Source organism: Lissotriton vulgaris, chromosome 6 (genome assembly GCF_964263255.1).
Source record: "Lissotriton vulgaris chromosome 6, aLisVul1.2, whole genome shotgun sequence".
Taxonomy (NCBI): domain Eukaryota; kingdom Metazoa; phylum Chordata; class Amphibia; order Caudata; family Salamandridae; genus Lissotriton; species Lissotriton vulgaris.
The window spans coordinates 23,562,075-23,584,567 of record NC_141694.1 but is presented as its reverse complement, the minus strand read 5'-3'; the positions used below and the strand labels follow the sequence as shown (position 1 = coordinate 23,584,567).

General features: G+C 51.5%; 1 protein-coding gene across 8 annotated transcripts in view; it reads left to right on the top strand.

The window, feature by feature from the left end:
- Positions 1-22,493, top strand: part of SLC29A1 (solute carrier family 29 member 1 (Augustine blood group)) — a 444,508-nt gene that overhangs the window by 380,798 nt on the left and 41,217 nt on the right. For all 8 annotated transcript variants that reach the window (XM_086925861.1, XM_086925862.1, XM_086925868.1 and 5 more), the window contains one exon: positions 3,749-3,837. In XM_086925861.1, the coding sequence (XP_086781987.1) occupies positions 3,749-3,837 (89 nt within the window). The remainder of the gene's footprint in view (positions 1-3,748; positions 3,838-22,493) is intronic.

Sequence of the window (22,493 nt, the reverse complement as noted above, 5' to 3'; positions counted from 1 at the left end):
TCCAGTGCTCCCCCTCCGGGTCACTGCTGAGGGAGGGGAAGGGCTGCTGGAGGTACCATCCTTCCAGTGCTCCCCCTCCAGGTCACTGCTGAGGGAGGTGAAGGGCTGCTAGAGGTACCATCCTTCCAGTGCTCCCCCTCCAGGTCACTGCTGAGGGAGGTGAAGGGCTGCCAGAGGTACCATCCTTCCAGTGCTCCCACTCCAGGACACTGCTGAGGGAGGAGAAGGACTGCCAGAGGTTCCATCCTTCCAGTGCTCCCACTCCAGGTCACTGCTGAGGGAGGGGAAGGGCTGCCAGAGGTTCCACCCTTCCAGTGCTCCCCCTCCAGGTCACTGCTGAGGCAGGTGAAGGGCTGCTAGAGGTACCACCCTTCCAGTGCTCCCACTCCAGGTCACGGCTGAGGGAGGGGAAGGGCTGCTGGAGGTACCATCCTTCCAGTGCTCCCACTCCAGGTCACTGCTGAGGGAGGGGAAGGGCTGCTAGAGGTACCATCCTTCCAGTGCTCCCCCCTCCAGGTCACTGCTGAGGGAGGGGGAAGGGCTGCTAGAGGTACCATCCTTCCAGTGCCCACACTCCAGGTCACTGCTGAGGGAGGTGAAGGGCTGCTAGAGGTACCACCCTTCCAGTGCTCCCCCTCCAGGTCACTGCTGAGGGAGGTGAAGGGCTGCTAGAGGTTCCATCCTTCCAGTGCTCACACTACCAGACACTGCTGAGGGAGGAGAAGGGCTGCTAGAGGTTCCATCCTTCCAGTGCTCACACTACCAGACACTGCTGAAGGACTGCTAGAAGCCAAGTTTAAGAGGAATGACTGGCTTAGCAGACTGAGCGGAAGGTACCTCCAACTCAAGTTTGGAAGGAAGAATTGCGACAAAAATAGTAGACAAGGTTGTGACAAATCTGTCGAAAAATTCCCTTGACTTCAATGTGGTGCAGTGTGTAGAAACGTCATGCACTCAACAGGAACAGGACACAGTAGCAGCAGGAAGTGCAACTCCCACTGCAGACTGAGAGAACCTCTTACTCAGAGTCACAAGTCGCCATCTTAAAATGAGGTCCCACAGAGAGGTCTGTCTTGAACAGGCAGAGCCTTTAAGCTGTTACTCATTACCAGGTTACTCTCTTAAAGGGAGGCCCGGGCACCAGCAGTTCCTGGATATGCGTTGTCCAACATCTTGCAGAGAAACGCAGGTCACAGGTAAGAGTGAGAAACCAATGGTGTCCCCCAAGCAACATTAGAGCAGAGAGTCATGCCCTCGGAACCCCCCAACATCCGTCCGCCTGCTGGGTGTGAGAGGGCAATGCCCATGGCACCCCAGCATCCTTCCGCTAAATTGGGTGAGAGTGTTGTGCCTGCTGTACCCACAGCATCCTCCCGCCCAATGGGCATGAGAGGTACCCCCAACATCCTTCCGCTTGATGGGCATGAGAGGTACCCGCAACATCCTTCCGCTTGATGGGCATGAAAGGTACCCGCAACATCCTTCTGCCCGAGAGGTATGAGAGGGCCATGCCCGCGGTGCCCCCAGCATCCTCCCACCTGATGGGTGTGAGAGGACTATGACCGCGGTACCCCGAACATCCTTCCGCCTGATGAGTGCAAGAGGGCCGTGTCCGCAGTACCCCCAACATCCGTCTTCCTGATGAGGATGAAAGGGCCTTGCTTGCCGTACCCCCAGGATTCTTCTGCCTGATGGGCGTGAGAGGGCCATGTCCGCGGTACCCCCAGGATTCTTCTGCCTGATGGGCGTGAGAGGGCCATGTCCGCGGTACCCCCAGGATTCATCTGCCTGATGGGCGTGAGAGGGCCATGTCCGCGGTACCCCCAGGATTCCTCATCCTGATGGGCGTGAGAGGGCCATGGCCGCGGTACCCCCAGGATTCCTCATCCTGCTGGGCGTGAGAGGGCCATGTCGGCGGTACCCCCAGGATTCCTCATCCTCATGGGCGTGAGAGGGCCATGTCCACGGTACCCCCAGGATTCCTCATCCTGATGGGCGTGAGAGGGCCATGGCCGCGGTACCCCCAGGATTCTTCCGCCTGATGGGCGTGAGAGGGCCATGTCCGTGGTACCCCCAGGATTCTTCCGCCTGATGGGCGTGAGAGAGCCATGTCCGCGGTACCCCCAGGATTCTTCTGCCTGATGGGCGTGAGAGGGCCATGTCCGCGGTACCCCCAGGATTCCTCTGCCTGATGGGCGTGAGAGGGCCATGTCCGCGGTACCCCCAGGATTCTTCTGCCTGATGGGCGTGAGAGGGCCATGTCCGCGGTACCCCCAGGATTCTTCTGCCTGATGGGCGTGAGAGGGCCATGTCCGCGGTACCCCCAGGATTCATCTGCCTGATGGGCGTGAGAGGGCCATGTCCGCGGTACCCCCAGGATTCCTCATCCTGATGGGCGTGAGAGGGCCATGGCCGCGGTACCCCCAGGATTCCTCATCCTGCTGGGCGTGAGAGGGCCATGTCGGCGGTACCCCCAGGATTCCTCATCCTCATGGGCGTGAGAGGGCCATGTCCGCGGTACCCCCAGGATTCCTCATCCTGATGGGCGTGAGAGGGCCATGGCCGCGGTACCCCCAGGATTCTTCCGCCTGATGGGCGTGAGAGGGCCATGTCCGCGGTACCCCCAGGATTCCTCTGCCTGATGGGCGTGAGAGGGCCATGTCCGCGGTACCCCCAGGATTCTTCTGCCTGATGGGCGTGAGAGGGCCATGTCCGCGGTACCCCCAGGATTCTTCTGCCTGATGGGCGTGAGAGGGCCATGTCCGCGGTACCCCCAGGATTCCTCTGCCTGATGGGCGTGAGAGGGCCATGTCCGCGGTACCCCCAGGATTCTTCTGCCTGATGGGCGTGAGAGGGCCATGTCCGCGGTACTCCCAGGATTCCTCTGCCTGATGGGCGTGAGAGGGTCATCTCCGCGGTACCCCCAGGATTCCTCTGCCTGATGGGCGTGACTTTGGGTTTGCAGATGTAGAAGTAAGATTACAAGGAAGTTATCCCCTTAAGGCGGGCATTAGTACCCTCTCCTTTTGCTCCACCCATGTATCCTTTATGCTCTTCGTGTGCTCACTCTCCTTATATTCAATATTTGTTTTCTCTTATGTTCACAATATCAGCTTTGTCTCTGTGCACATTTCTTATGCTCTCACATGCTTATCTTATGTGCTCTGTGTACTCATCATGCATGTCCTTTCCTTATGTTCATCCTTTGTGTTTTATATAAGTTCACCAGCTCGTTATGTTGAGGAGATGCGGCACAGTACGAGAGGCACTGTGCTAAAGGTAGAGGTGTCTACAAGTAGGGCGCGTAGTAGTAGTGGTGGACGTGAGATAATGGGGTGTAGGTGAAGTGATGACATTTTAGGAAAGAGAAAAGAAGTAATGCAACAAAGCCAGTGTCTTGTAGGGAAGAATGAGAGCAGAACCGGCGAGTCTGTGGTCCTCCGAGGCATCGGAGGTCAGCAGGAAACGAGTCCCGGTTGGAGGTGCCTGCTCCAGACGAAGAGTAACGAGGCGCTTTAGGTTTGAAATTCTGGGTTTCTAATCTTAACTTGTCAAGGCTTCTAACATTCTGGTCTCCCACTGAAATTTCCAGATTTCCAGTTCTGAAGTATTCTGGGTGAGGACTGTGTATGGCATTAAGCGTGCCAGTTTGAGTGTATGCCCACTACAAGAAGAAGCCCGTGTTGGTCTTCGAGGACTTGCAGTTACCGTATGCTAATAACATTCCCTCCGTTTATGTTCTCAATAGGGGAGAAGAACGGAATGAAGACCATGGTGGGCGATTCTCCGGAGGGGTCTAAGAAGGAAGAACCATCCGTCATCACTATCTTTAAAAAGGTAAGTGTGAGAGGGAGAGCTTCCTTAACTGATCGGCATCGAGCCTAATGTTCCAGCGGCGACTGAGTCCAAACAGATTGTGAATAATTGAGTGTGGCGCTGTCAGAATAACAGCTACGAGTCCAAAGTCTATAAAAGTTCAAAGTCTTTAACAACATTTCGATGAGGAATAGACGGATGTTAATATGAACATTGAAAAGGGAATCAGAGAGGCCAAAATTAAATTTACTCTCTTCAAAATTCTTCATAGCTGTTACCTGTCACCACAAAAACTCTAGACATCAGGTTTACTCCACCAATCTACCCGCTAGAGCTGCTCACAGAAGGGCTGCGATGTACAACACATTTTATTCCGATGTCCAATTTTGAAGAAATATTGGTCTTCCATAACTGCCTCTCTACACAGAGCTATACATGTGTCCGTTCCTTTAACGGAATTATATTACGTGATGTTACTGATCTCCCAAATCTAACAAACCGTACGAGATGATTGATAACTATTGCACTCACCGTAGCAAAGATTTGTATATTACGACATTGGAGAACACCACAATGTCCTACACATGACGAATGGCTTGTTGAAATGCATAAAATGGCATCATACGAAAAACTCATTCATTCAAAATATCTTTATTCGATTGTTTCGGTGCAATCATAAAAGTACAGATAAAATTTCATAGTTACAATGTTAAAAAAGAGAGAATACAGTATATAAAAATACAGCAATTCATTGGATTCATAAAAAACAGATACAAGGGGGAGAAACAATTACAATTATAAAGTGCATATTATATGACCATACGTTTCCTAATGATCATCACATTTTTTAAATACAAAATTGTTGTTGCTACAGATACATGATTGTCTAGGGTTTGGATACTAATCATCGCCGCACGGCAATGACGAAGTCCTAACTCTCTTAAATAAGGCAATAAAACTTTTTTCCTCATTTCATCATACAGTTTACAAAATAGAAATACATGAATGGTACTCTGGGGTGATATATTATCGGAAGGGCAGAGAGGTAGATTGTGCGTCCAATTATTAATCATAGGGAAACTAACCAATCTGTGGAAAATATTAAATCTAAAGCGTGAGAGTAGGAAACACTCATAATTATTAGTTACATAGATTAAGTAGGGCTGAATCTTAAAAGTTGCTAAAACCAATTGATGCTGCTGAACAGAAGGTTTTAAGTACTCCGCAGCAGTCCTATGGGAATCCAAAAGGGCTAGACACTCCTTCTTCAAATCTTTTCGTGAGATTTCTGAAATATCCATGGGATTCAAAAAATATTCTTCTCTCCCGATGTCTTTTAAAAAATTAAAAACATACTTCACCCATGGTATTTTAGTAGCACCCTCCAATTTCAAAATGTCTGTCAGGACATCTCTGTTTAAGTGTGTCGCTTCTTGGGTCCCGAGTCTGTGCCATAACAGCACTGGCTCTATTTTAATCAGGTCTGTGATATAACAAAGGCCTAATTCTGAGTGACAATTAAAATTAGAGGAGCTTTTGGGGAGTGCCAAAATATATTTTAAAAAGGAGTTTTCAGGAACCTGTATAGGCGCGGGGTTTGCAAAACCCCAAACCCCACTACCATAGGTAGCACCAGCTACACATTTGGCTTTATAGATTTGAATCAATTCTACAGGAGGTCTGGTCCCTAATTTACTTGAAAAAAATTTAAGAGCACTGGTCGATGTAAAAAGCTCAAGCTTTTTAACAGAAAGTGCTTGGGACCACGTCTCATTTTGGGCAAAAAGTACCCCAAGCTACGAGAAATGCTTGGCAAATTCCAGCTTCTGTCCCGCTATAAAGATTGGCCTCTTAGGTTTATTTTGCCTGCCACAATACATAGTGAAAGTCTTTGATGTATTGACCTTCAGGCCCAACTCATTCATAAAGCGGGAAAAGCTGTCAACCACCCGCTGTAAGCCCACTTGAATGCGTGACATAAGTACAGCATCGTCAGGGTACAAAAGTGCTGGTATTGGGCGGCCACCTACATATGGGGAATCCAGGCTATCTTTGCACAGAACGTCTTCCAATCCGTTTATATACAAATTAAAAAGGAAGGGGGCCAGGACACAACCCTGCCTGACCCCGCTCCTGATTGGTATTTTGTCTGTGCGCTCTCCATTTAGGCCAAAACGAACGCGGGCCGACGCGTTGCTATAAAAACGTTTAAGATAATAAATACTATTAGATTCAACCCCAAGTTGTTCTAAAATAAACCACAGTTTAGAATGTACCACACAATCAAAAGTGGCCGAGAGATCTACAAAGGCCAAAAACAAGTTGCCCTGTCTTGCCCTTGTATATTTCCCGACCAGCATAAGCAAGTTCAAACCCTGCTCTACTGTCCCCAGACCGGAACGAAAGCCATACTGAAGATATGCCCATTCCAGAAGCCGGTCCAGAATAACTCTGCCCTCTATCTTAGTGAAGGAATCCAGTAGGGAGATAGGCCTGTAACAGGCTGGGCCCTGTCTATTTCCCTTTTTATAAATCGGAACGATAACAGATTCCACACAACTGGGCAGGAATTCAGCAACGCAGCTAGCGTTAAGCACCTGGACCAGAAGAAGCGACCACAGAGAGGGAGTACTCTTAAATATATCTATGGGAACCCCGTCTGGGCCAGGCGCCTTAGCGCCCTTGCTTCTACTTAGGGCCTTTTCAACCTCCACGAGAGTAAAAAGCAAAATTACTGCTGGGGGGATGATCATAAGTGGATGTCAAAGACCCCACTTGTTCTTCTCCTTCATGTTCTTCTCCTTCATAAACTCTTGAAAAGTGTCTGACCCAATCTGAGTCGCATATTGCAATGTCTATTTTCGGACTTGCCTCTTCACTAAGAAAGGGAGTTCTCACAATTTTCCAGAAGCTCACACTATCATTTGTTGTGGAGGCTGAATGAAGAGCCTCCCAAGCTTCGGACGTCAGAGTATTTTTCTGATCTTTGATTGCCATTTTGTAATCTTTCCTAGATCTGCGGATTTCCTCAGCAGATCTAGGTTTGTTATGCAGTGTCTTTTTTAGGGCTACATAGGCCTCAGTACATCTGGAATCAAACCAGCCTCCCTCCTTCTTCCGGTTCTTAAATTGCCTAGTGAGGGAGTTTTTAATTTCGTTCGATATTACAGAAAAGGATGCAAGACAAATTTCAGGTGGTGAATCTGTCTCTAGACACGTATTTATTTCTAATAAGCATTTTTCAACCAGTGTTTTTTTTTTTTGTTTTTTTTAAACATTTATTGTGCAAGTAGAAGAATACAAATACGGGCCTACAACCAATCAGGCTGGCCACGACACAATATAAGCGCATGAAGTCAGCATTAGAATTCCCCAGCAGTTTCTCAGCAATATATAAACAAGCAATCACCATTAAAAGGCCAAGTATTGCCGCTAGGAGCAGGATTAAAGAAGGTTAATTTTATAATATAATAGGAAGTATAGCAGGAGCAGTAGCAACTTTTGACATCTGAAGTCCTATGGCGGGCAGTCGGTAAAGCATCAATACAAAGGAGCAGTGAGAAGCGGAAGTAATAGCAGCAATTGGCAAAAGTCAACATAGAGTCGCCCCGTTTCAAATCAGTTCCCACCGCTGCCCACCATCCACCCGTCACCACCTGAATGTGTGCTGGTACAGTTCAGAGGTATCAGAACAGCAACGATAAAATAGCCATCCACTATACTATCCCAAATAAAGGGAAATAGAGGGGGGAAGGGCAAAAAAAAGGAATATTAAAAACAGGAAAGAAAGAACGCGGCGCCGCTATACGCGTCCCATGGCGAATAAAGTACACAGAACTAGAGACCCACGATCGGGGTCGAGGCGAGTAAGACATGATATATGTACTATCATTGTCATGTACGTGAGGAAGTCATACCCCACACTGCCGGCTAACACTCCATGGAGGACGCGCGCAGACACAGCGTCCCGATAAAGGGATACAAAAGAGGCATAGAACCAAGAAGAACGGACAATATAAAGATCCCATCCCTCCCACACCACCCTGCACCCCTGCAGAAGGCTACGGCCTACCCCCCCAGCAGCGTGCCTGTCGCCCTAAGCGGAACCCGAAATATAGAAGAATCAGAAAGAGAGAAAAGAACACAGCAGACAAAAAGAGAAAGGAAGGGGGGGGGAAGAAAACCAGTGGGAGAGGAGGTCTGCAATCGTACATTCAGCTCCTACCCCCCGCCTTAACACTGCTGAAACCCACATCGAAACGAGATCGACACAACCTCAAATATCAGGAACATGAAGAGGAATCGGTCATATTGTTACAGCTGCGAGCAGTCCGTATCACCATACAGTAATTAGCAGTCCGCCGAAGCAGTTCTGTCTCACCCCTGTCCTCTCTTGGTCATAACTTTAGCACACAGTAAAATAGAATACAGCAAGCAATTCGGCATGGAGTGTACACAGGATCGAAACAGGGCAGGCCAAGGGCGCAGAACAGGGGATCCCAGTCTCGAGCAGCAACGCAAACAATGGCGGCAGAAGACCAAATTGTCAAAGAGCAGCATCAGGAGCAGCAAACAGACTGGGTGCGGTCCCGCCGCCCAAGGGGGCGAGGTATCCCCAGCGGGGCAGCCGTGGGGCCCCACCAAAGCAGTTCGAGTCAAACAGCCGCCAAGCTCCCCAGCCAGACTGACCTGGACGGGCCCCGACATGGGGCCCTCACCCACGTCCGCCACAATCAAAACTTCCTGGAGGTTCGGGGTCGCAGACATACAGTCTCCCAGATGAGCAGCGGCATCACTATCTGCAACAGCCGAGGGAGGCAAAGTAGCACACTTCTTCAGTCGGGTCGCAGTCACAGGGGACGGCCCAACAGGCATGGCGGCAGAACCGCTATCCTGCACAGCTGCATCAAAGGCCATGGCCGCACGCCAAGAACATAGGGCGGTGAGGACATCGCCAATCGTGGGCTCACTCCCACAAGCTTCAGCCATCGTGCAGTTCGACAGACCAGACTCGCCGTCCCAAACAGGTCTGAGACCCAGGGCACCGGCTGCCATTTTGTCAGTGCAGCAGGGACGCTCCGCTCCTCAACTCTCGGACCGGGCCGTCGAACAAGGCCCACCAGAGTTCCCTCGAGCCCCGGTAATGGCAATCCTGGTGCAGAAAGATGTGCCGCCAAAAACAAGGGGTCGCCGGCGCCACCGTCTCACGGGCGCCGCCCGCCGATTCCGGGCGAAGGGCTTCAAGATGGCCGGACAGGACAACAAAGGGGGGACAAGCCTCCTGTACGGTCTACCCCCGTCCGAGGCGGGTCGCGCCCCGCAATAAAGCCCCCGGGCCACCAGACCGGGCCCGGTCAGTCGCCACCGGCACAACCGCACAATGGCCTCTTCGGCCGGCCCCCCTCCTCCACCTGGGGCCGGCGTCGATGTCCCGCTCCGGCCGAGCGTCACAGGCGAATACCCGGCCCGCACGCCGCGGAGGCTCCGGAGCAAACAAGAGCACAACTCCAGATCCGCGGCACCCCGGAGCCCCCAGGCCAGATGGTAAGTGCGAGCAGCGTTTCACATTCCCATATTCCGCCAAATGTGTCTCCTCTGGGCAGGATGAAGTACAGGATATGCGTTTCAGGCGGGAGGTTGACGGAGCCAAGCTACAATGCGGCCATCTCGGTCGCTAGCTTGGCTCCTCCCTCTCAACCAGTGTTTTAATTATCTCTGCCTCATTTATCATAGCCCATTTTAATGTATATCCATTAGATTTACCAATTGCTAAGTCAGCGTCTAAGCTTTTGCATTCTCCATCGCTAATTAATGTTGATACAGTAGGCAGCAGGATAGACATGCAGAGCGGAAAGTGGTCGCTCAACGCTATATCAGGAACATTAAAAGAGTGGATTCTGTTCCCACAGTTATTAGAAATAGTGATGTAGTCTATGGTTGTAGAGCAACCTCTACCATTAAATGTTGGGGCTACTGTAGGGGCAGAGATTCACATTTCATTTGCAAACCCTAGATCGAAATTAGCTAGCAAGATATTAAATTGTTCCCCTAGAGAGTTATGTTTAAAATGGAAAAGTCCCTCACCATCATCCCGTGCTATGCCGCACCTATTGTCCTTAGTTAGTTCACATAAATTACAATTGAAATCCCCCAACATGATTACCATCAATTTTTGCTTAAAATGTTTTCCCTGTATAAACAAAGCTTTAGTCAGTTTCCTTAAGACATTCGTATCACCATCACAGGGAATATTATTATATATATTGACAATAGCAATTGGGGTGTCACAAGCCGAACCAAGAATAACATTTTTAAAATAGATGTCTTTGGTGGGGGCGTGGCTTGGCGGGCGAAGATGGCGGTCGCAGCCTTGTAGAGCTCCCGCCGGCCCGGACTTAATCCGATCATTTATCCTGACCCCCGAGCCCGCTACTGGTACCCAGTGCTTGCTTTTGATCGGGTGGGGTCTCCTGCCTACTTTGGTGTGCCGATCCTGCATTTCTACCCTTCCTGTGATCGGAGGGAGGCGGCGACGAAGTGCGGCCTGGTGGCCTGCCGGAGGCCGGGGTCCTCGAGTTTCGCGACGCCTGGCGGTGGTGGCGATCTAGCGTGTGCGGGTGGCACCCGCCGCGCCGGCCTGGGCTCGTCTTATCGACTGCACTCGCCTGGAGGATCGAGACGGTGCCATCGGATCCTACCCGTCGGTTCTTCCCTGTGTGGCCGACGAGCGGAGGCGGCGAGGCGTGGCCCCGCGACAGTCTGGAGGCAGAGGTCCCTGAGCCCCGAGGCGGCCGGTGACGACCTGGCAGACGGCAGTGGCATCGGATCTGCCCATCCTGGCCTGGCCCATTGCTGCGGCGGTCCACAGACCACGGACCCACAGCTTCTTCGATAGGTACTTTGGACAGCTGCCCGTGGGGGCGAGCGGGGGTGCGGCCTGTCCCGCCTGGGTGACGCCGGGACCTCGATTTTCGAGACGCCCGATTACTGTGGCCGGCCCGCATTTCTCCCTGGGCCGTTCCGCTAGGGACTTGTGACAGTGTCCGAAGACACGGAGGTGGTGTCCGCCCTGCCTGGCGTGTGCCATGACCAGGGACAGGGGAGGTGGCCCGCCAAAACATGGCCCTATCGACAAATTCACTGGTCCGAGTGGTGGCGCCGGGGCGGCCGGTGGCAGCGGTGGCCCTGGGCCGGACAATGCAGCTCTACTGGCGGCCATCACCCAGTCCCGAGACACGCTCGATGCCAAGATTGGGGCGGTTGGGGCGGATGTCACGCTCCTGCGCCAAGACCTCCGCAACGCTGTGGAGCGGATTGCTGGGGCTGAGACCCGTATAACGGAGACCGAAGCGGACATTAGTGGCCTCAAGAAGCGACTGGCGGAGGTGGAGAGCGTTCAAAAGACGCTGGCGGCCCGCGTGGAAGATGCAGAAGGGCGCGCACGGCGCAACAACCTCCGCTTCATCGGTTTTCCTGAACGATGCGAGAAGGACAACATGGAGCGGTTCCTGACCGGGTGGTTGGAGAGCTGGCTCCCCGAAGGGGCACTGTCTACGTGCTTCGTGGTCGAGAGGGCACACAGGGCTCTGACCCAGCGACCACCGGAAGGCGAGCGCCCGCGGCCTGTTATCGCTCGGTTGCTGAACTACCATGACCGAGATGTTATCCTCCGGGAGGCAAGGAACAAGGGCTCCCTCGCCTTTGAGAACCACACCATCATGATTTTCCCGGACTACACGAAGATGGTTCAGCAACAGCGGCAATCCTTCATGGACGCAAAGGCTAAACTTAGGGGCCTCAAGATTCAATACTCGCTTCTGTATCCAGCTCGCCTGCGAGTCATATATCAGTCTCGGACCCATTTCTTCGACTCGCCGGAGGAGGTGTTCCGCTGGACTGATGAATCGGTGCGGCTCAGGCCCCATGTCCAGCCGGGGCTGGATCCAGGACGGTCCCAGGGTTCGTCGCCGGAGCGCACAGATCGCCCGAACAGGAAGGGCCGCCATCGGAGGTCCCGCTCCAAGAAGAGATCAGCCTCTGCCAGCGCGACGCGGCCGGGTGATGCCCGGGACTCGGAGCACTCCGACGCAGGCAGCTGAACATTGCTGGACCTGCATGCACTTTGTGTGTTCCATCCTGAACTGCCCTGCTTTGGCCGGTGAGACTGTTTCATACTGTCCTTGATGTGCCGGTTAATTCCCTTGTGAGGACTTCAGTTGCTGTAATGGGGATGCAGTGGGGCTTGGGGGTACCACGTGTGGGCCTCAGACCCTCACAGATGTGAGTGTTGTTGGGGGGGGGTGTGTGTGTCATTGGGGGGTTGTTGGGATCCATTGGTATGGTGGGTCCTGGGTCCTCAGTTTGGGACCCGGGTCTCTCCATGCCGCGACAGATACTTCAATGTTATCTGAGGTATTGGGGTGGTGGGTGTGGGGCGTGGGGGGGAGTGTTGAAGTTGTACTTGTTGGGGGGGTTCGGGGTCGGGAAGGGAGCGCTGTGTTTGTGGGTTGGGGGGGGGGGTCCACACATGTCTGAGGCTTTGATTTTTGTCGGTTTGCGGGTTGCACCAGGGTGGGAGGGAGGGCCGGGTTTTGGACAGTGTATCGACAATGGCTGATACTGCGCTTATGTCTCCTTCGAAAACCCTGCGGGTGGTGACATGGAATGTGCGGGGTATCCTAGACAAGATCAAGCGTGGGGCTGTGCTGCGATGGGGGAAGAGGGAGATGGTGGATGTACTCATGCTCCAGGAGACTCATATGCTGGGCTCCAAGGCCCTCAGCCTCCAAAGGTTCGGCTATCAACAGGTTTACCATGCTGGCTTTGCGAGGGGTTCACGGGGGGTGGCCATATTGGTACATCGTAGGGTGGCCTATGTTCATGAGAAACAGTGGATTGATCCCCAGGGTAGATTTGTCTTTATTCAAGGCCTGCTGGGCTCCGAGCCGGTGGTTTTTGGAAGTGTTTACGCCCCTCCCCCCCTGCAGTGGGCATTGTCTGAGCGGCTGTTTGCACTGTGGGACGAAATCCCCGAGGTCCTGACCATGGTGGGGGGTGACTGGAATGAAGTCATGGATGTGAGCCTGGACCGCCAGCGACGAGTGCATGTGGTGCCTGCCCCCCTTCCCGCGGCTGCTCCCACCCGGTTGTGTGCGACAGTGCGTAGTCTGGGCTGGATTGATGTGTGGCGGCATTTCCACCCCGCGGAGCGGGCCTACACGTATGTGTCGGCGGTGCATGGGTCCTTCTCTAGGCTCGACTATTTGTTTGTGCCGGGTGCCTGTCTGAGCCGTGTCAGGGACGCAGCGATACTCCCCAGGGGCCTCTCGGACCATTCCCCTGTCCTGGCCACCGTGACCCTCCCCTCTAAACGGCAGCCATTTCGATGGCGCATGTCCGCCTGGCAGCTACAACGGCCGGAATACGTGACGCATATACGCCAAGCGATTGATCATTTTTGGCGCGAGAACCTGGTGGGGGGTGTCGATGCCATTGTTGTGTGGGAAGCGCTAAAGCCTACGATACGGGGCATCGATATAGCTTGGTGTGCGGCCGCTCGGCGGGAGCATCGGGAGGCCATTGTGACGGCCGCGGCCCGAGTGGAGGACCTGGAGCAGCGTGGCCGACTCGGGGGCGACGAGGGCGTCGTGCGACGGCTCCTGCAGGCCCAGCAGACGTATGCCTCGGTTCTATACGAGGAGGCCCGACAGGCGTGGCTCGCCACACGTAGCAGGGTGTACCAGTGGGGCGACAAGTCCTGCACAATGTTGCATAGGCTTTGCCAGGCGACCTTCCAACCCCTAGAACTGCCCGGCCTTGCGGCGGATGACGGATCGGTCATGTCCGACCCGGGTTTACTGGCGGCGAGCTTTGCCCGCTATTACGCGGCACAATATGCTCCCCGAGACCCAGTAGTGGAGAGCGACATAGCCTCATATTTGGATGACCTACTCCCACGGGCGGTCCCGGATGAGACTAGAACGGCCCTGGAGGCCCCGCTCACCGCCGAAGAACTTGGAGAGGCCCTTGGCCAGCTGAACACGGGGAAGGTACCCGGCCCGAGCGGTTATCCTGCCGAATTCTACAAGAAGTTCCACGTTCAACTGGGACCCCATTTCCGCAATGCTCTGGAGGCGGCGAGGTCTCGGGGCGAGCTGCCACCTGACTGGCGCCACGCCGAGATTGTGGTCTTTTTGAAGCCGGGCAGGGCGCCGGATCGGCACGACTCTTACAGGCCGATCTCCCTCCTCAACATTGAGGCCAAGGTTCTGGCGAAAGCCCTTGCGAACCGATTGCTGCCCCACATTGCCGACCTGGTTCACCCTGATCAGGCCGGGTTCATGCCGCGCAGGGCTACCCGGCATAATATCCGGCGGGCACAGGCAGCGATCGACGCTATGGGAGCCGGGGATGAACAGGCTGCACTCCTTCTTGCGGACATGGACCGGGCCTTCGACTCGGTGAGTTGGACGTATTTGTTCACCTTGCTGGCCCGCCTCAATCTAGGGCCGGTCTTCCTGTCCTACATTCGCCTCCTGTACACCAATGTCACAGCCTCGGTCCGTGTCGCCGGCGCGGTCTCTGGGCGCTTCCGGATCGGCCGTGGTACCCGACAGGGTTGTCCACTTTCCCCCTACTTGTTTGCCCTGGCCATGGAGCCCCTGGCGGCGCGGGTCCGAATGGATGCCCATCTACGTGGCTTTGTCTGGAACGACCACCTAACTGATAGGATTGCGCTCTATGCAGACGACGTCCTTCTGTTCCTTACTGATTTGCGGCGCTCGGGTCCCCGAGTCTTGGAGATTATGCGTGGGTTTGGCGAGGTCTCGGGGCTTCATCTTAACTTGTCCAAATCAACCCTGTGGGTTCTGCGTGGCGGAGTGGTTGCCGATCCTTGGGCCGCCGACTTGCGCGTGGCGACAGACGGCCTGAAATATCTGGGCGTCTTCCTCTCGACCTCGCGGGCCGTGGCCTGGACACGCAGTGTCTTACCGGTATGGGACCGAGTCCAAACCGATGTCAAAACATGGTCCAGGATGCCCCTTACAATCTATGGGAGGTCGGCCATCTTTAAGATGGTGGCGCTGCCGAGGCTGCTGTACCAACTCCAGAACTTCCCGCACCCTATTGGCATGGAGTGGTTCCGCCAGGTGAACTCTGTGCTGGGCCGCTTCCTGTGGGATGGCGGAGCTGCCAGAGTGGCCCTGAGAACGTGCTTTCTGTCCACGTACTGTGGGGGCTTGGCCACGTCCGACCTCCTCTCCTACTACCAGGCGTCGCACCTCCTTGTCCTCAATGACTGGTGGTATGGAGATAGGAGTGATCCGGCTTATGCCCTAGAGAGACACCTAATGGGAGATCGTACACTTCACACCATTCTTTATTCAGCTCGTATACGCCGTGGGTTGCCGTCGGTCACTAAAGTGGTCTTTGCCGTGTGGCGGCAGTCTCTGCGCCGTATGGGTTGGTGGGGCAAACTGACGGCCGAAACGCCGTTGTGGCACAATGGCATGCTCCCGGAATTGGCGGCTTTGGCCGGGTTCGAGGGCTGGGAGGCTATTGGACTTACACAACTGGGCCAGGTCATGTCGGGCACCGCCCTCAAGTCCTTTGAGGACCTCCGAGCGGAGTTCCAGATGTCTCACTCCCAGTTCTTCCGCTACCTCCAGCTGAGGCATGCCCTGGCCCCGAGTATCGCCGGCCTCGACTCCCTGCCCGAGTTCAGCCCCATTGAGGCGAAAGTGTTTATGGGTGACTTGGGTGACAAGAAGGTTTCTAAGATCTATCAGTCCCTTGTTACACACTGCTCCTCCACTCTCAGCTCCCTTCGGGAAGCGTGGGAGGTGGATGTGGGCGCCCTGGACGAGGATGATTGGAGGGAGGCACTGGAGTCCCCACGTGGCACCGCTGTTGCGGTTCGGCTCCGCCTGATACAATTCAAATACCTGCATTGTGCCTATTACACACGTGAACGCCTGTGGAAGGCTGGTTTGATTGCGTCCCCGGAGTGCCTGCGTTGTGGGGAGGTGCCTGGCTCTTTGCTGCATACAGTGTGGTCGTGTGGTCGCCTGGCTGGATTCTGGAGGGGAGTATGGAGTTGCCTGGCTGAGGTCCTGGGATGGGATCTTCCTCGTACCCACCGATTAGGCCTGCTGCACGTTATGGAAGGGGTAGGGGGTAACGTTTATAACGCCACCTGTTGCTCCTGGGCCTGGTCGTGGCCAAGCGTGACCTGGCTCGGGCTTGGAAATCTGTAAGGGCTCCCCCCCTGTCTGCATGGAAGGCTGGGCTGGACTACTTCATGGGCCTTGAGAAACCAGTCTTTGAGGCGCGAGGTTGCCCGCGCAAACATTTCAAAATCTGGAAGCGGTGGGCCGACTACCGCGGCCTGTCCTTGGAACCCCCAGCGGAACAGGAGGAGGACACTTGATCGCAGTGACATTCCTGGCCCGAATGGCAAAGCCCTGGTTGCATCATACCTGACTCTTTTATGTGTACCGTCTTTATGTTGCCTCTGTACATGTGTGGTGGGGGGGGGGTGTTGGGTAAGGGGTGGGGGAGTAGTTGGGGTTGGGGTGGGCAGTTAGGACGTCTTTAAAGCTGAGCTTCATCATTTGATTCATGGATCAACGAGTATATCACTGTGCATTGATACTGTTGTGGGGATCTTGGTATGTGAAGATACCACATTCTTGATACTCTTCTGCTCAATAAAATTGGTTTTGAAAAAAAAATAGATGTCTTTAACAGGTTCAGTAATTTTCTCAAACTCTAATTTGTTTGATAAGTAAATGCTCAAGCCACCCGTAGGTCTCCCATGAGGAACGGCTACAGCTGAAGTACAAAAAGTTCTATAGCCGTTCAATTGCACTGGTTCAAGGCACCATGTTTCTTGAAAACAAAGAAGGTCGGGATTGAATAAAATCCCTCCAAATAGGGTTTTTTAATTTTAGATCTAATGCCAGCTATGTTCCATGATGAAATTTTAAGGACCAATGGACTTTTCGGGGGGATGGACAGGACTGCAGGGGACATCGGGGTGAGGTTAATGGGTGAGGAGGGGGCCAGTTGGTCGCCCCCCCCCGCCCCATGTCCTCTTCTACTGTCAGAACACCCCCCCAAGCTCCACATCCTCACACATGGTTGGCACTGCTGGTGGTATTCTCTCCCCAGATGCAACTACATATTCCCTCATACAAAAATCAAGATGAGAAACTTTATCTAAACCTGGTGCAGTGGGGTTAGTAGTAGTCAACCTCCTTCAGTCAATATTTTCCAAACCACTAAGAGTGTCATAATAATTAAATGTAGGAATTCCATAGCTTCTGACGCACGGTTCTTCCGAGTTCATGGTCGGGTAGCGGACGTTGCAATGCGTCTAATTAGTCGAGGAGGAGAGTAAAATTAGCCAAGGGGGAGAATGTTAACAAGATGTGGGTCATAAGTCCCCATGGCTGCTCTTTCCATCACTGTATTGACTAGTTGAGGGGACCGAAATGATAAAACTACACAATCACCCCTCAATGTTTTAGTCGATGTGCCTACCCATCTTGCTCGTCTAGCCATTTTAAACTCTGAGAAAAGATGATTTTAAGTCCTACCCTAGATGACAAAAAGTAGAGTGATTTATTTCTCAGGGTTGCCCAATTTTCAACAGTATTAGGGGGAAGTGGAGGTACATTTGCCAGGACCACAGTATATGGTGTTGCTTCTGGCGGGAGATTTAAATTAAAGAGGTTCAGCGTTCCCAAAATGAATCATCTTTGAGGTCCCTATTAGTAATTGGGAGAAGGACAGTCTCTAACTGATCATTCTCCTCGCTCCCTCTACTCCCATTTAGATTTTCCGAGACTTTGTTCACTTTAGATTTGGTATTCCTTTTATTAGTTTTATCTGTTTTGCTGGATTGCCTTTCTCTGGCAGTATGTTTTTGCTTTGATCTTGCCTTCTGCCCTCTAGTTCTCACACATGGGCTATCACTGATATTTAAAATAGGAATTGGGCTCCCTAGGATATCTTGTCCCTCTTTGTCTGAGGCGTCCTCAATTGGAGGAGTGGGATCATTAATCTGATTGCTGGGACATAAAGAGGGAGTCACAGACAACCGTGCAGTTAGGGGCATTAATTCATTTACATCCGTGGGATCCCTGAGAGACCTCTCATTTACTGGTGTTATACTATTTCTTCTAGGTAGAGCAACAAATGAAGGGGCTAGTAAGGAATCCTGGGAGTTAGTAGTTAACATGGACATATTTGTATTAGCTAAAGGGGGAAGGAAACCGGGTGGCAGAGAAAGGCGTCTTTCTGTGCTTTCAATAGCAGAGGCGACCACCCCAATCGTCTGCTGCAACATTCGATCTATTGCTGTCAAAGTAGGTAGGGGGGGTTAGCAACAGCTTTGTTTTCCCAGTTGTATGAGTGGGGGTATTTTTCCCCATGTCTTTTAATAAAAGATCTAATTGTATTTAGAAAAATAGCACAGAGAGCAATATTGACTATATTATTACACTAAAAAATACATGTAACAGTGATTGCATCAAAGATATAAGAATGAAAATCATACGATATACGAATGTATAATAATTAAAAAAGCGATATTTACAAATATGCAGGCCACAGGCTGAAGCGAAAGGGACAATAAATCAAAGGGGGGTGGCCCAGCCCAGCCTCGACCGGCCCCGGACGGCCACAGACGGCCCGCCCTTTGCCCGCACCTCGTCCGGCGCCCGCCCGCGCGCGTCCCGCGTGTCGGTTAATTGACGAAATTATAAGGACCTCCCAGAGGGGGCGTCTCCAGTGAGGAAAAACTCATTGACAGGTTGCAGGACAATGTTGGAATTTTCATCCAAATTTGGAAACCTTTTCTACTTAATACATATTCTATTTCTGGTCATATTTAATATTTTTCCTTCTAATTAGGAAATACAATAAGGGAGATCCCTCTTTTTTATTCTCCTTCTAATTCATGATCATCTTTATTTATATTCATGCTGTTGCTGGTGATGCTTTCGTCATTAACACTGTTATTTTGATTAGGACGTATCGTTCACCTATTGGAAATTGTTGAGTTAGTAGGAATATCTCCTCTTGAAATACTATATTTGGTTGATATTATCGCTACTATCTTCTAACTGTCTGTAGTATATGGTTTACTACATATTGTATTCTATCTACATCATCTGCTCCCTTGTGCACCTTTCCTATTTCTTCCTTTCCAGGTTTTATGAGTATCTCAGATATTCTATCTTTTGATGTCTGTATTATCTTTTTTGTGTTTAGAATTCTGAGAAGTTAACATTTCATAGTAATTTAATGTGTGGCCATAATTTGATTTATTATTTATTCAAATTTTTTATGTTTTGTTTATATACTGACATGTACTTCTCAATAAAAATATACAACAAGACAAAAGTCTTTAACAACATACTAGTACCCCCACAGAAACAAACAGCGATGTCCAATTAGCCTGGACAGCCAGCGTCATACCCATTAGAAAGACCAATTCTCTCTTTAAAACTGCCCAGGTGTCCTGCACAGAGCATCAGATAAGATCACTTGACTTTGTCCGGCCCACATTTAAGAAATCCCAGTCCCTACCCTTACAAATCAAGGCTCTTTAAATCCTAGTCAAGCTGTTTTACCTGTATTTTCAACTCAACTTTGATGATGTGTCTGTGGGTGGCTTAGGCAAATTCTTTACCTCTAAACTCAAGGACATGCTATGGGACATGTGTAATTCCACAGCACTCCAGAGGGTAGCCAAAGATAATTTGTCAAGCAAAATTGGTTATCTGAACCTCCCCACCACTCAACAAAACTGTTGCTACAAAAAAGGCAGCTTGAAGCATAGTCTGATCACACAGCTCTTGGGCAGAGGACAGGTCTCACCATCTGCAGGAAGATAGCAAAGTCCTTATTCCATCTTAAATCTCACAGCTTCTTCAACAAAAACCCCACAAACTCTTTACATTTTGGAAAACGTCACCCTACCTGAGCACTCCAAAACTGCACCTACCTAAATAACCTTTGCCTCGAAGAATCCTCAGTTGCTCCTTCAGGTTGCCAGGGCCTAGGTTTAGGTGAAGCTGATCCATAGAGCTTTGAACCTGGGCCTTCTTCAGATCTAGGAGTCTTCCTTGCAGACCAGACCTCCTCTCCGGGATATCAGACAAGATTCTCCACCCTAGTCTTTCAGGAGCTGCCTGGCTACAGAGTACTGACAATACGACCATTGGAGGCTCCAAATGACTTCCTGGCCATCGGGAAAGAAGCCAAATGTCCTTCCGCAAGATCATCGAATGCCTGCAAGTGGAATGGATTCTTCTTCTGGTGTCTCCGCTCATTGTGGATCTGAAAGCATTCCAGGAAGAAATAGCGCTTCCCCGTTTTCCTCACCTGCCTAAACCCGGCCTAAAACTTACATCTGTTAAAGATAATTTGACTCCTGTTACCACTTAATTTAAGTGCCCATCTATAGCATCCTATTTCCAACTTGGGAATAGAATAAAGTTTATTCAAAGATGATAGGTCCTCCTCTTGAACCAATGCACAAATGTGATCTGTAGGATGTGACGTGAACATTTATTTTTTCTGACTTTAGCATCAGCCATACTGGTAAAGTTCAAGGTATGTTTACCAAACAGCTTTAAACATTCTTAAATCATAAAGGAGTCTCTGGGGACCAGCCCTTCATTTCTTTTTCAATTAATTCCTGATTTCTAAAAACAGTCCGAATATTTCACTTTTGACATTCTTTCTATAATCGTTCTCCCCAACCGATAGGTTGTTAGATACATTGAATGTAAAAAGTGCATGGAGATAGGAACACGCAAGGACCATCCTTGAGCTGGCTTCTTCCGAGTGGACCACATCTGCATGGATGCCCTTTCATTATACGATGTTATACTGCATCAGAATAAAATGCTGCCCACGGGTAAGCCACAGCTCCCTCCACCGAAACACAGACACCCATGATCTGATGTGTGATCAATCAATCGGCTCAGATTTATAAAGCGCGACTAATCGCCCATCAGGATATCTAGGCACTGCGTTCCTGATGGGCTCAGTTGAAAAGCCAAGCCTTGAGTCTTTTTCTGAATTCCTGTAGGGAGGGTGCTGTTCAGAGGGAGGGGTCGTTGCAGGACTTGGCAGCAAGATAGAAGAAGTGATGGCTGTGCGGGATCTCTCTGACATTATCCCGCCCAGGTGTCAAGAGTGGTACACACACAGAGCTGAACCCCCCGTGCAGGTTTAGGAAAGGCACACACACCCTCCTCTCTGCCTCCTTTTCATGTCCGCTCTGCCTTCCTTAAACAGGGGGTTCAGAGGCTGTGCAGTAGGCTGGGGTGGAGGGGTACAGGGGGTGGGGGGCAGCTGCTTTGGACGCGCACTGATGGATGTGTACACAGGGCATTAATGGGTGTATTCATTATTGGCCCTGTGGCCTGAGGATGCACTGCCTGCTTCTGTCTTATGGCGACTGAAAACAGCACCTCAACCTTATATGAGTTTTCTAGGAGGGCGTACCAAAATTATCGGTTTGTGGTGCTCCTTGCAATGCCCCCCGCCCCCACACACCCCTCACAAACACACTCCTCGCACAACAAACCTTTAATATACACAGAAAGCGTAGTGGAAATGGCTTTCAGTTCTGACTCCAAAGTGGAATAGCTTTGAGCTTCACCACCTCTGGTAGCTTTGGGAACTTGACCCCACCCCCCCTCCCCCCCTCACCAGTCACTCCTTTTCTCCTAAGACTTGACACCTCAAATGACATCAAATGACGTAACATGGCGCACTTTTCACTACGGTCTCTGTTCCCAGCAGTCTCTTGCCGTTTGTCGCTCTGTTCCTCGGGTGCTTTTGGTGTCCACCATCCATGGAGCCAGGAGACTCCGTTAGGAGTGACAGTTCGCGCTTTATAAATATTCTTTTCATTTCATTCATTTCATTTCATGGATGACCCAAAATCGCGGATTTGCCAGAACAATCCCAATTATTCATCATCTGCCCGAGCTGTCTGCCGCCGGCAGACGCTGGGAGGGAGAGCTGCACTCCCCGTGCCCCCTCCACCTCCACTCTCCGTGCCTGCTTCACAGCTGTGGTGAAGAATCTTCTTATCTGCTTGTTAAAATAAACAAACAGATAAGAAAAGTTCTTTACTACAGTCGTAAAGCAGGCGACTGTGTCCGGTGGGGCTGTCCGAAAAACAGACAGGGTGGCACCTGAAAACACTCCTTTCCATTGGGAAGCCAGCACTACCCAATGGAAAGGAGGGGCGGGCTTACAGTACCCTTTTTCTTACAAAATCTCTCGTAGGGCGTGGCAGCTTCGCTACTCCGCCCACACAAGACCTAAAAAGGAATATTCCCTACTGTAGCTGGGGCGGATTCGAGTGTGTGTGAGGGAAGCGGAGCACAGGTGTCTGGAGGGTTGGTGGAACTTCAGGCAGTGGGTGATGTTATAAGTCTTGATGATACCCAACAGGGAAACACACACATGAATCAATTCCCACAAACCAACAAGAGACACAGCCATTCATTCACGCAGCACAAGAAGGCATCATTAAACAACTAGTAGAAACAGACATGAGACACCTGTGCTGGTCACACGTCATGTACATCCTCATGACCCACATGCATGTAGCAAAGCCCAAGAGCTGCATACCAACAGATGCA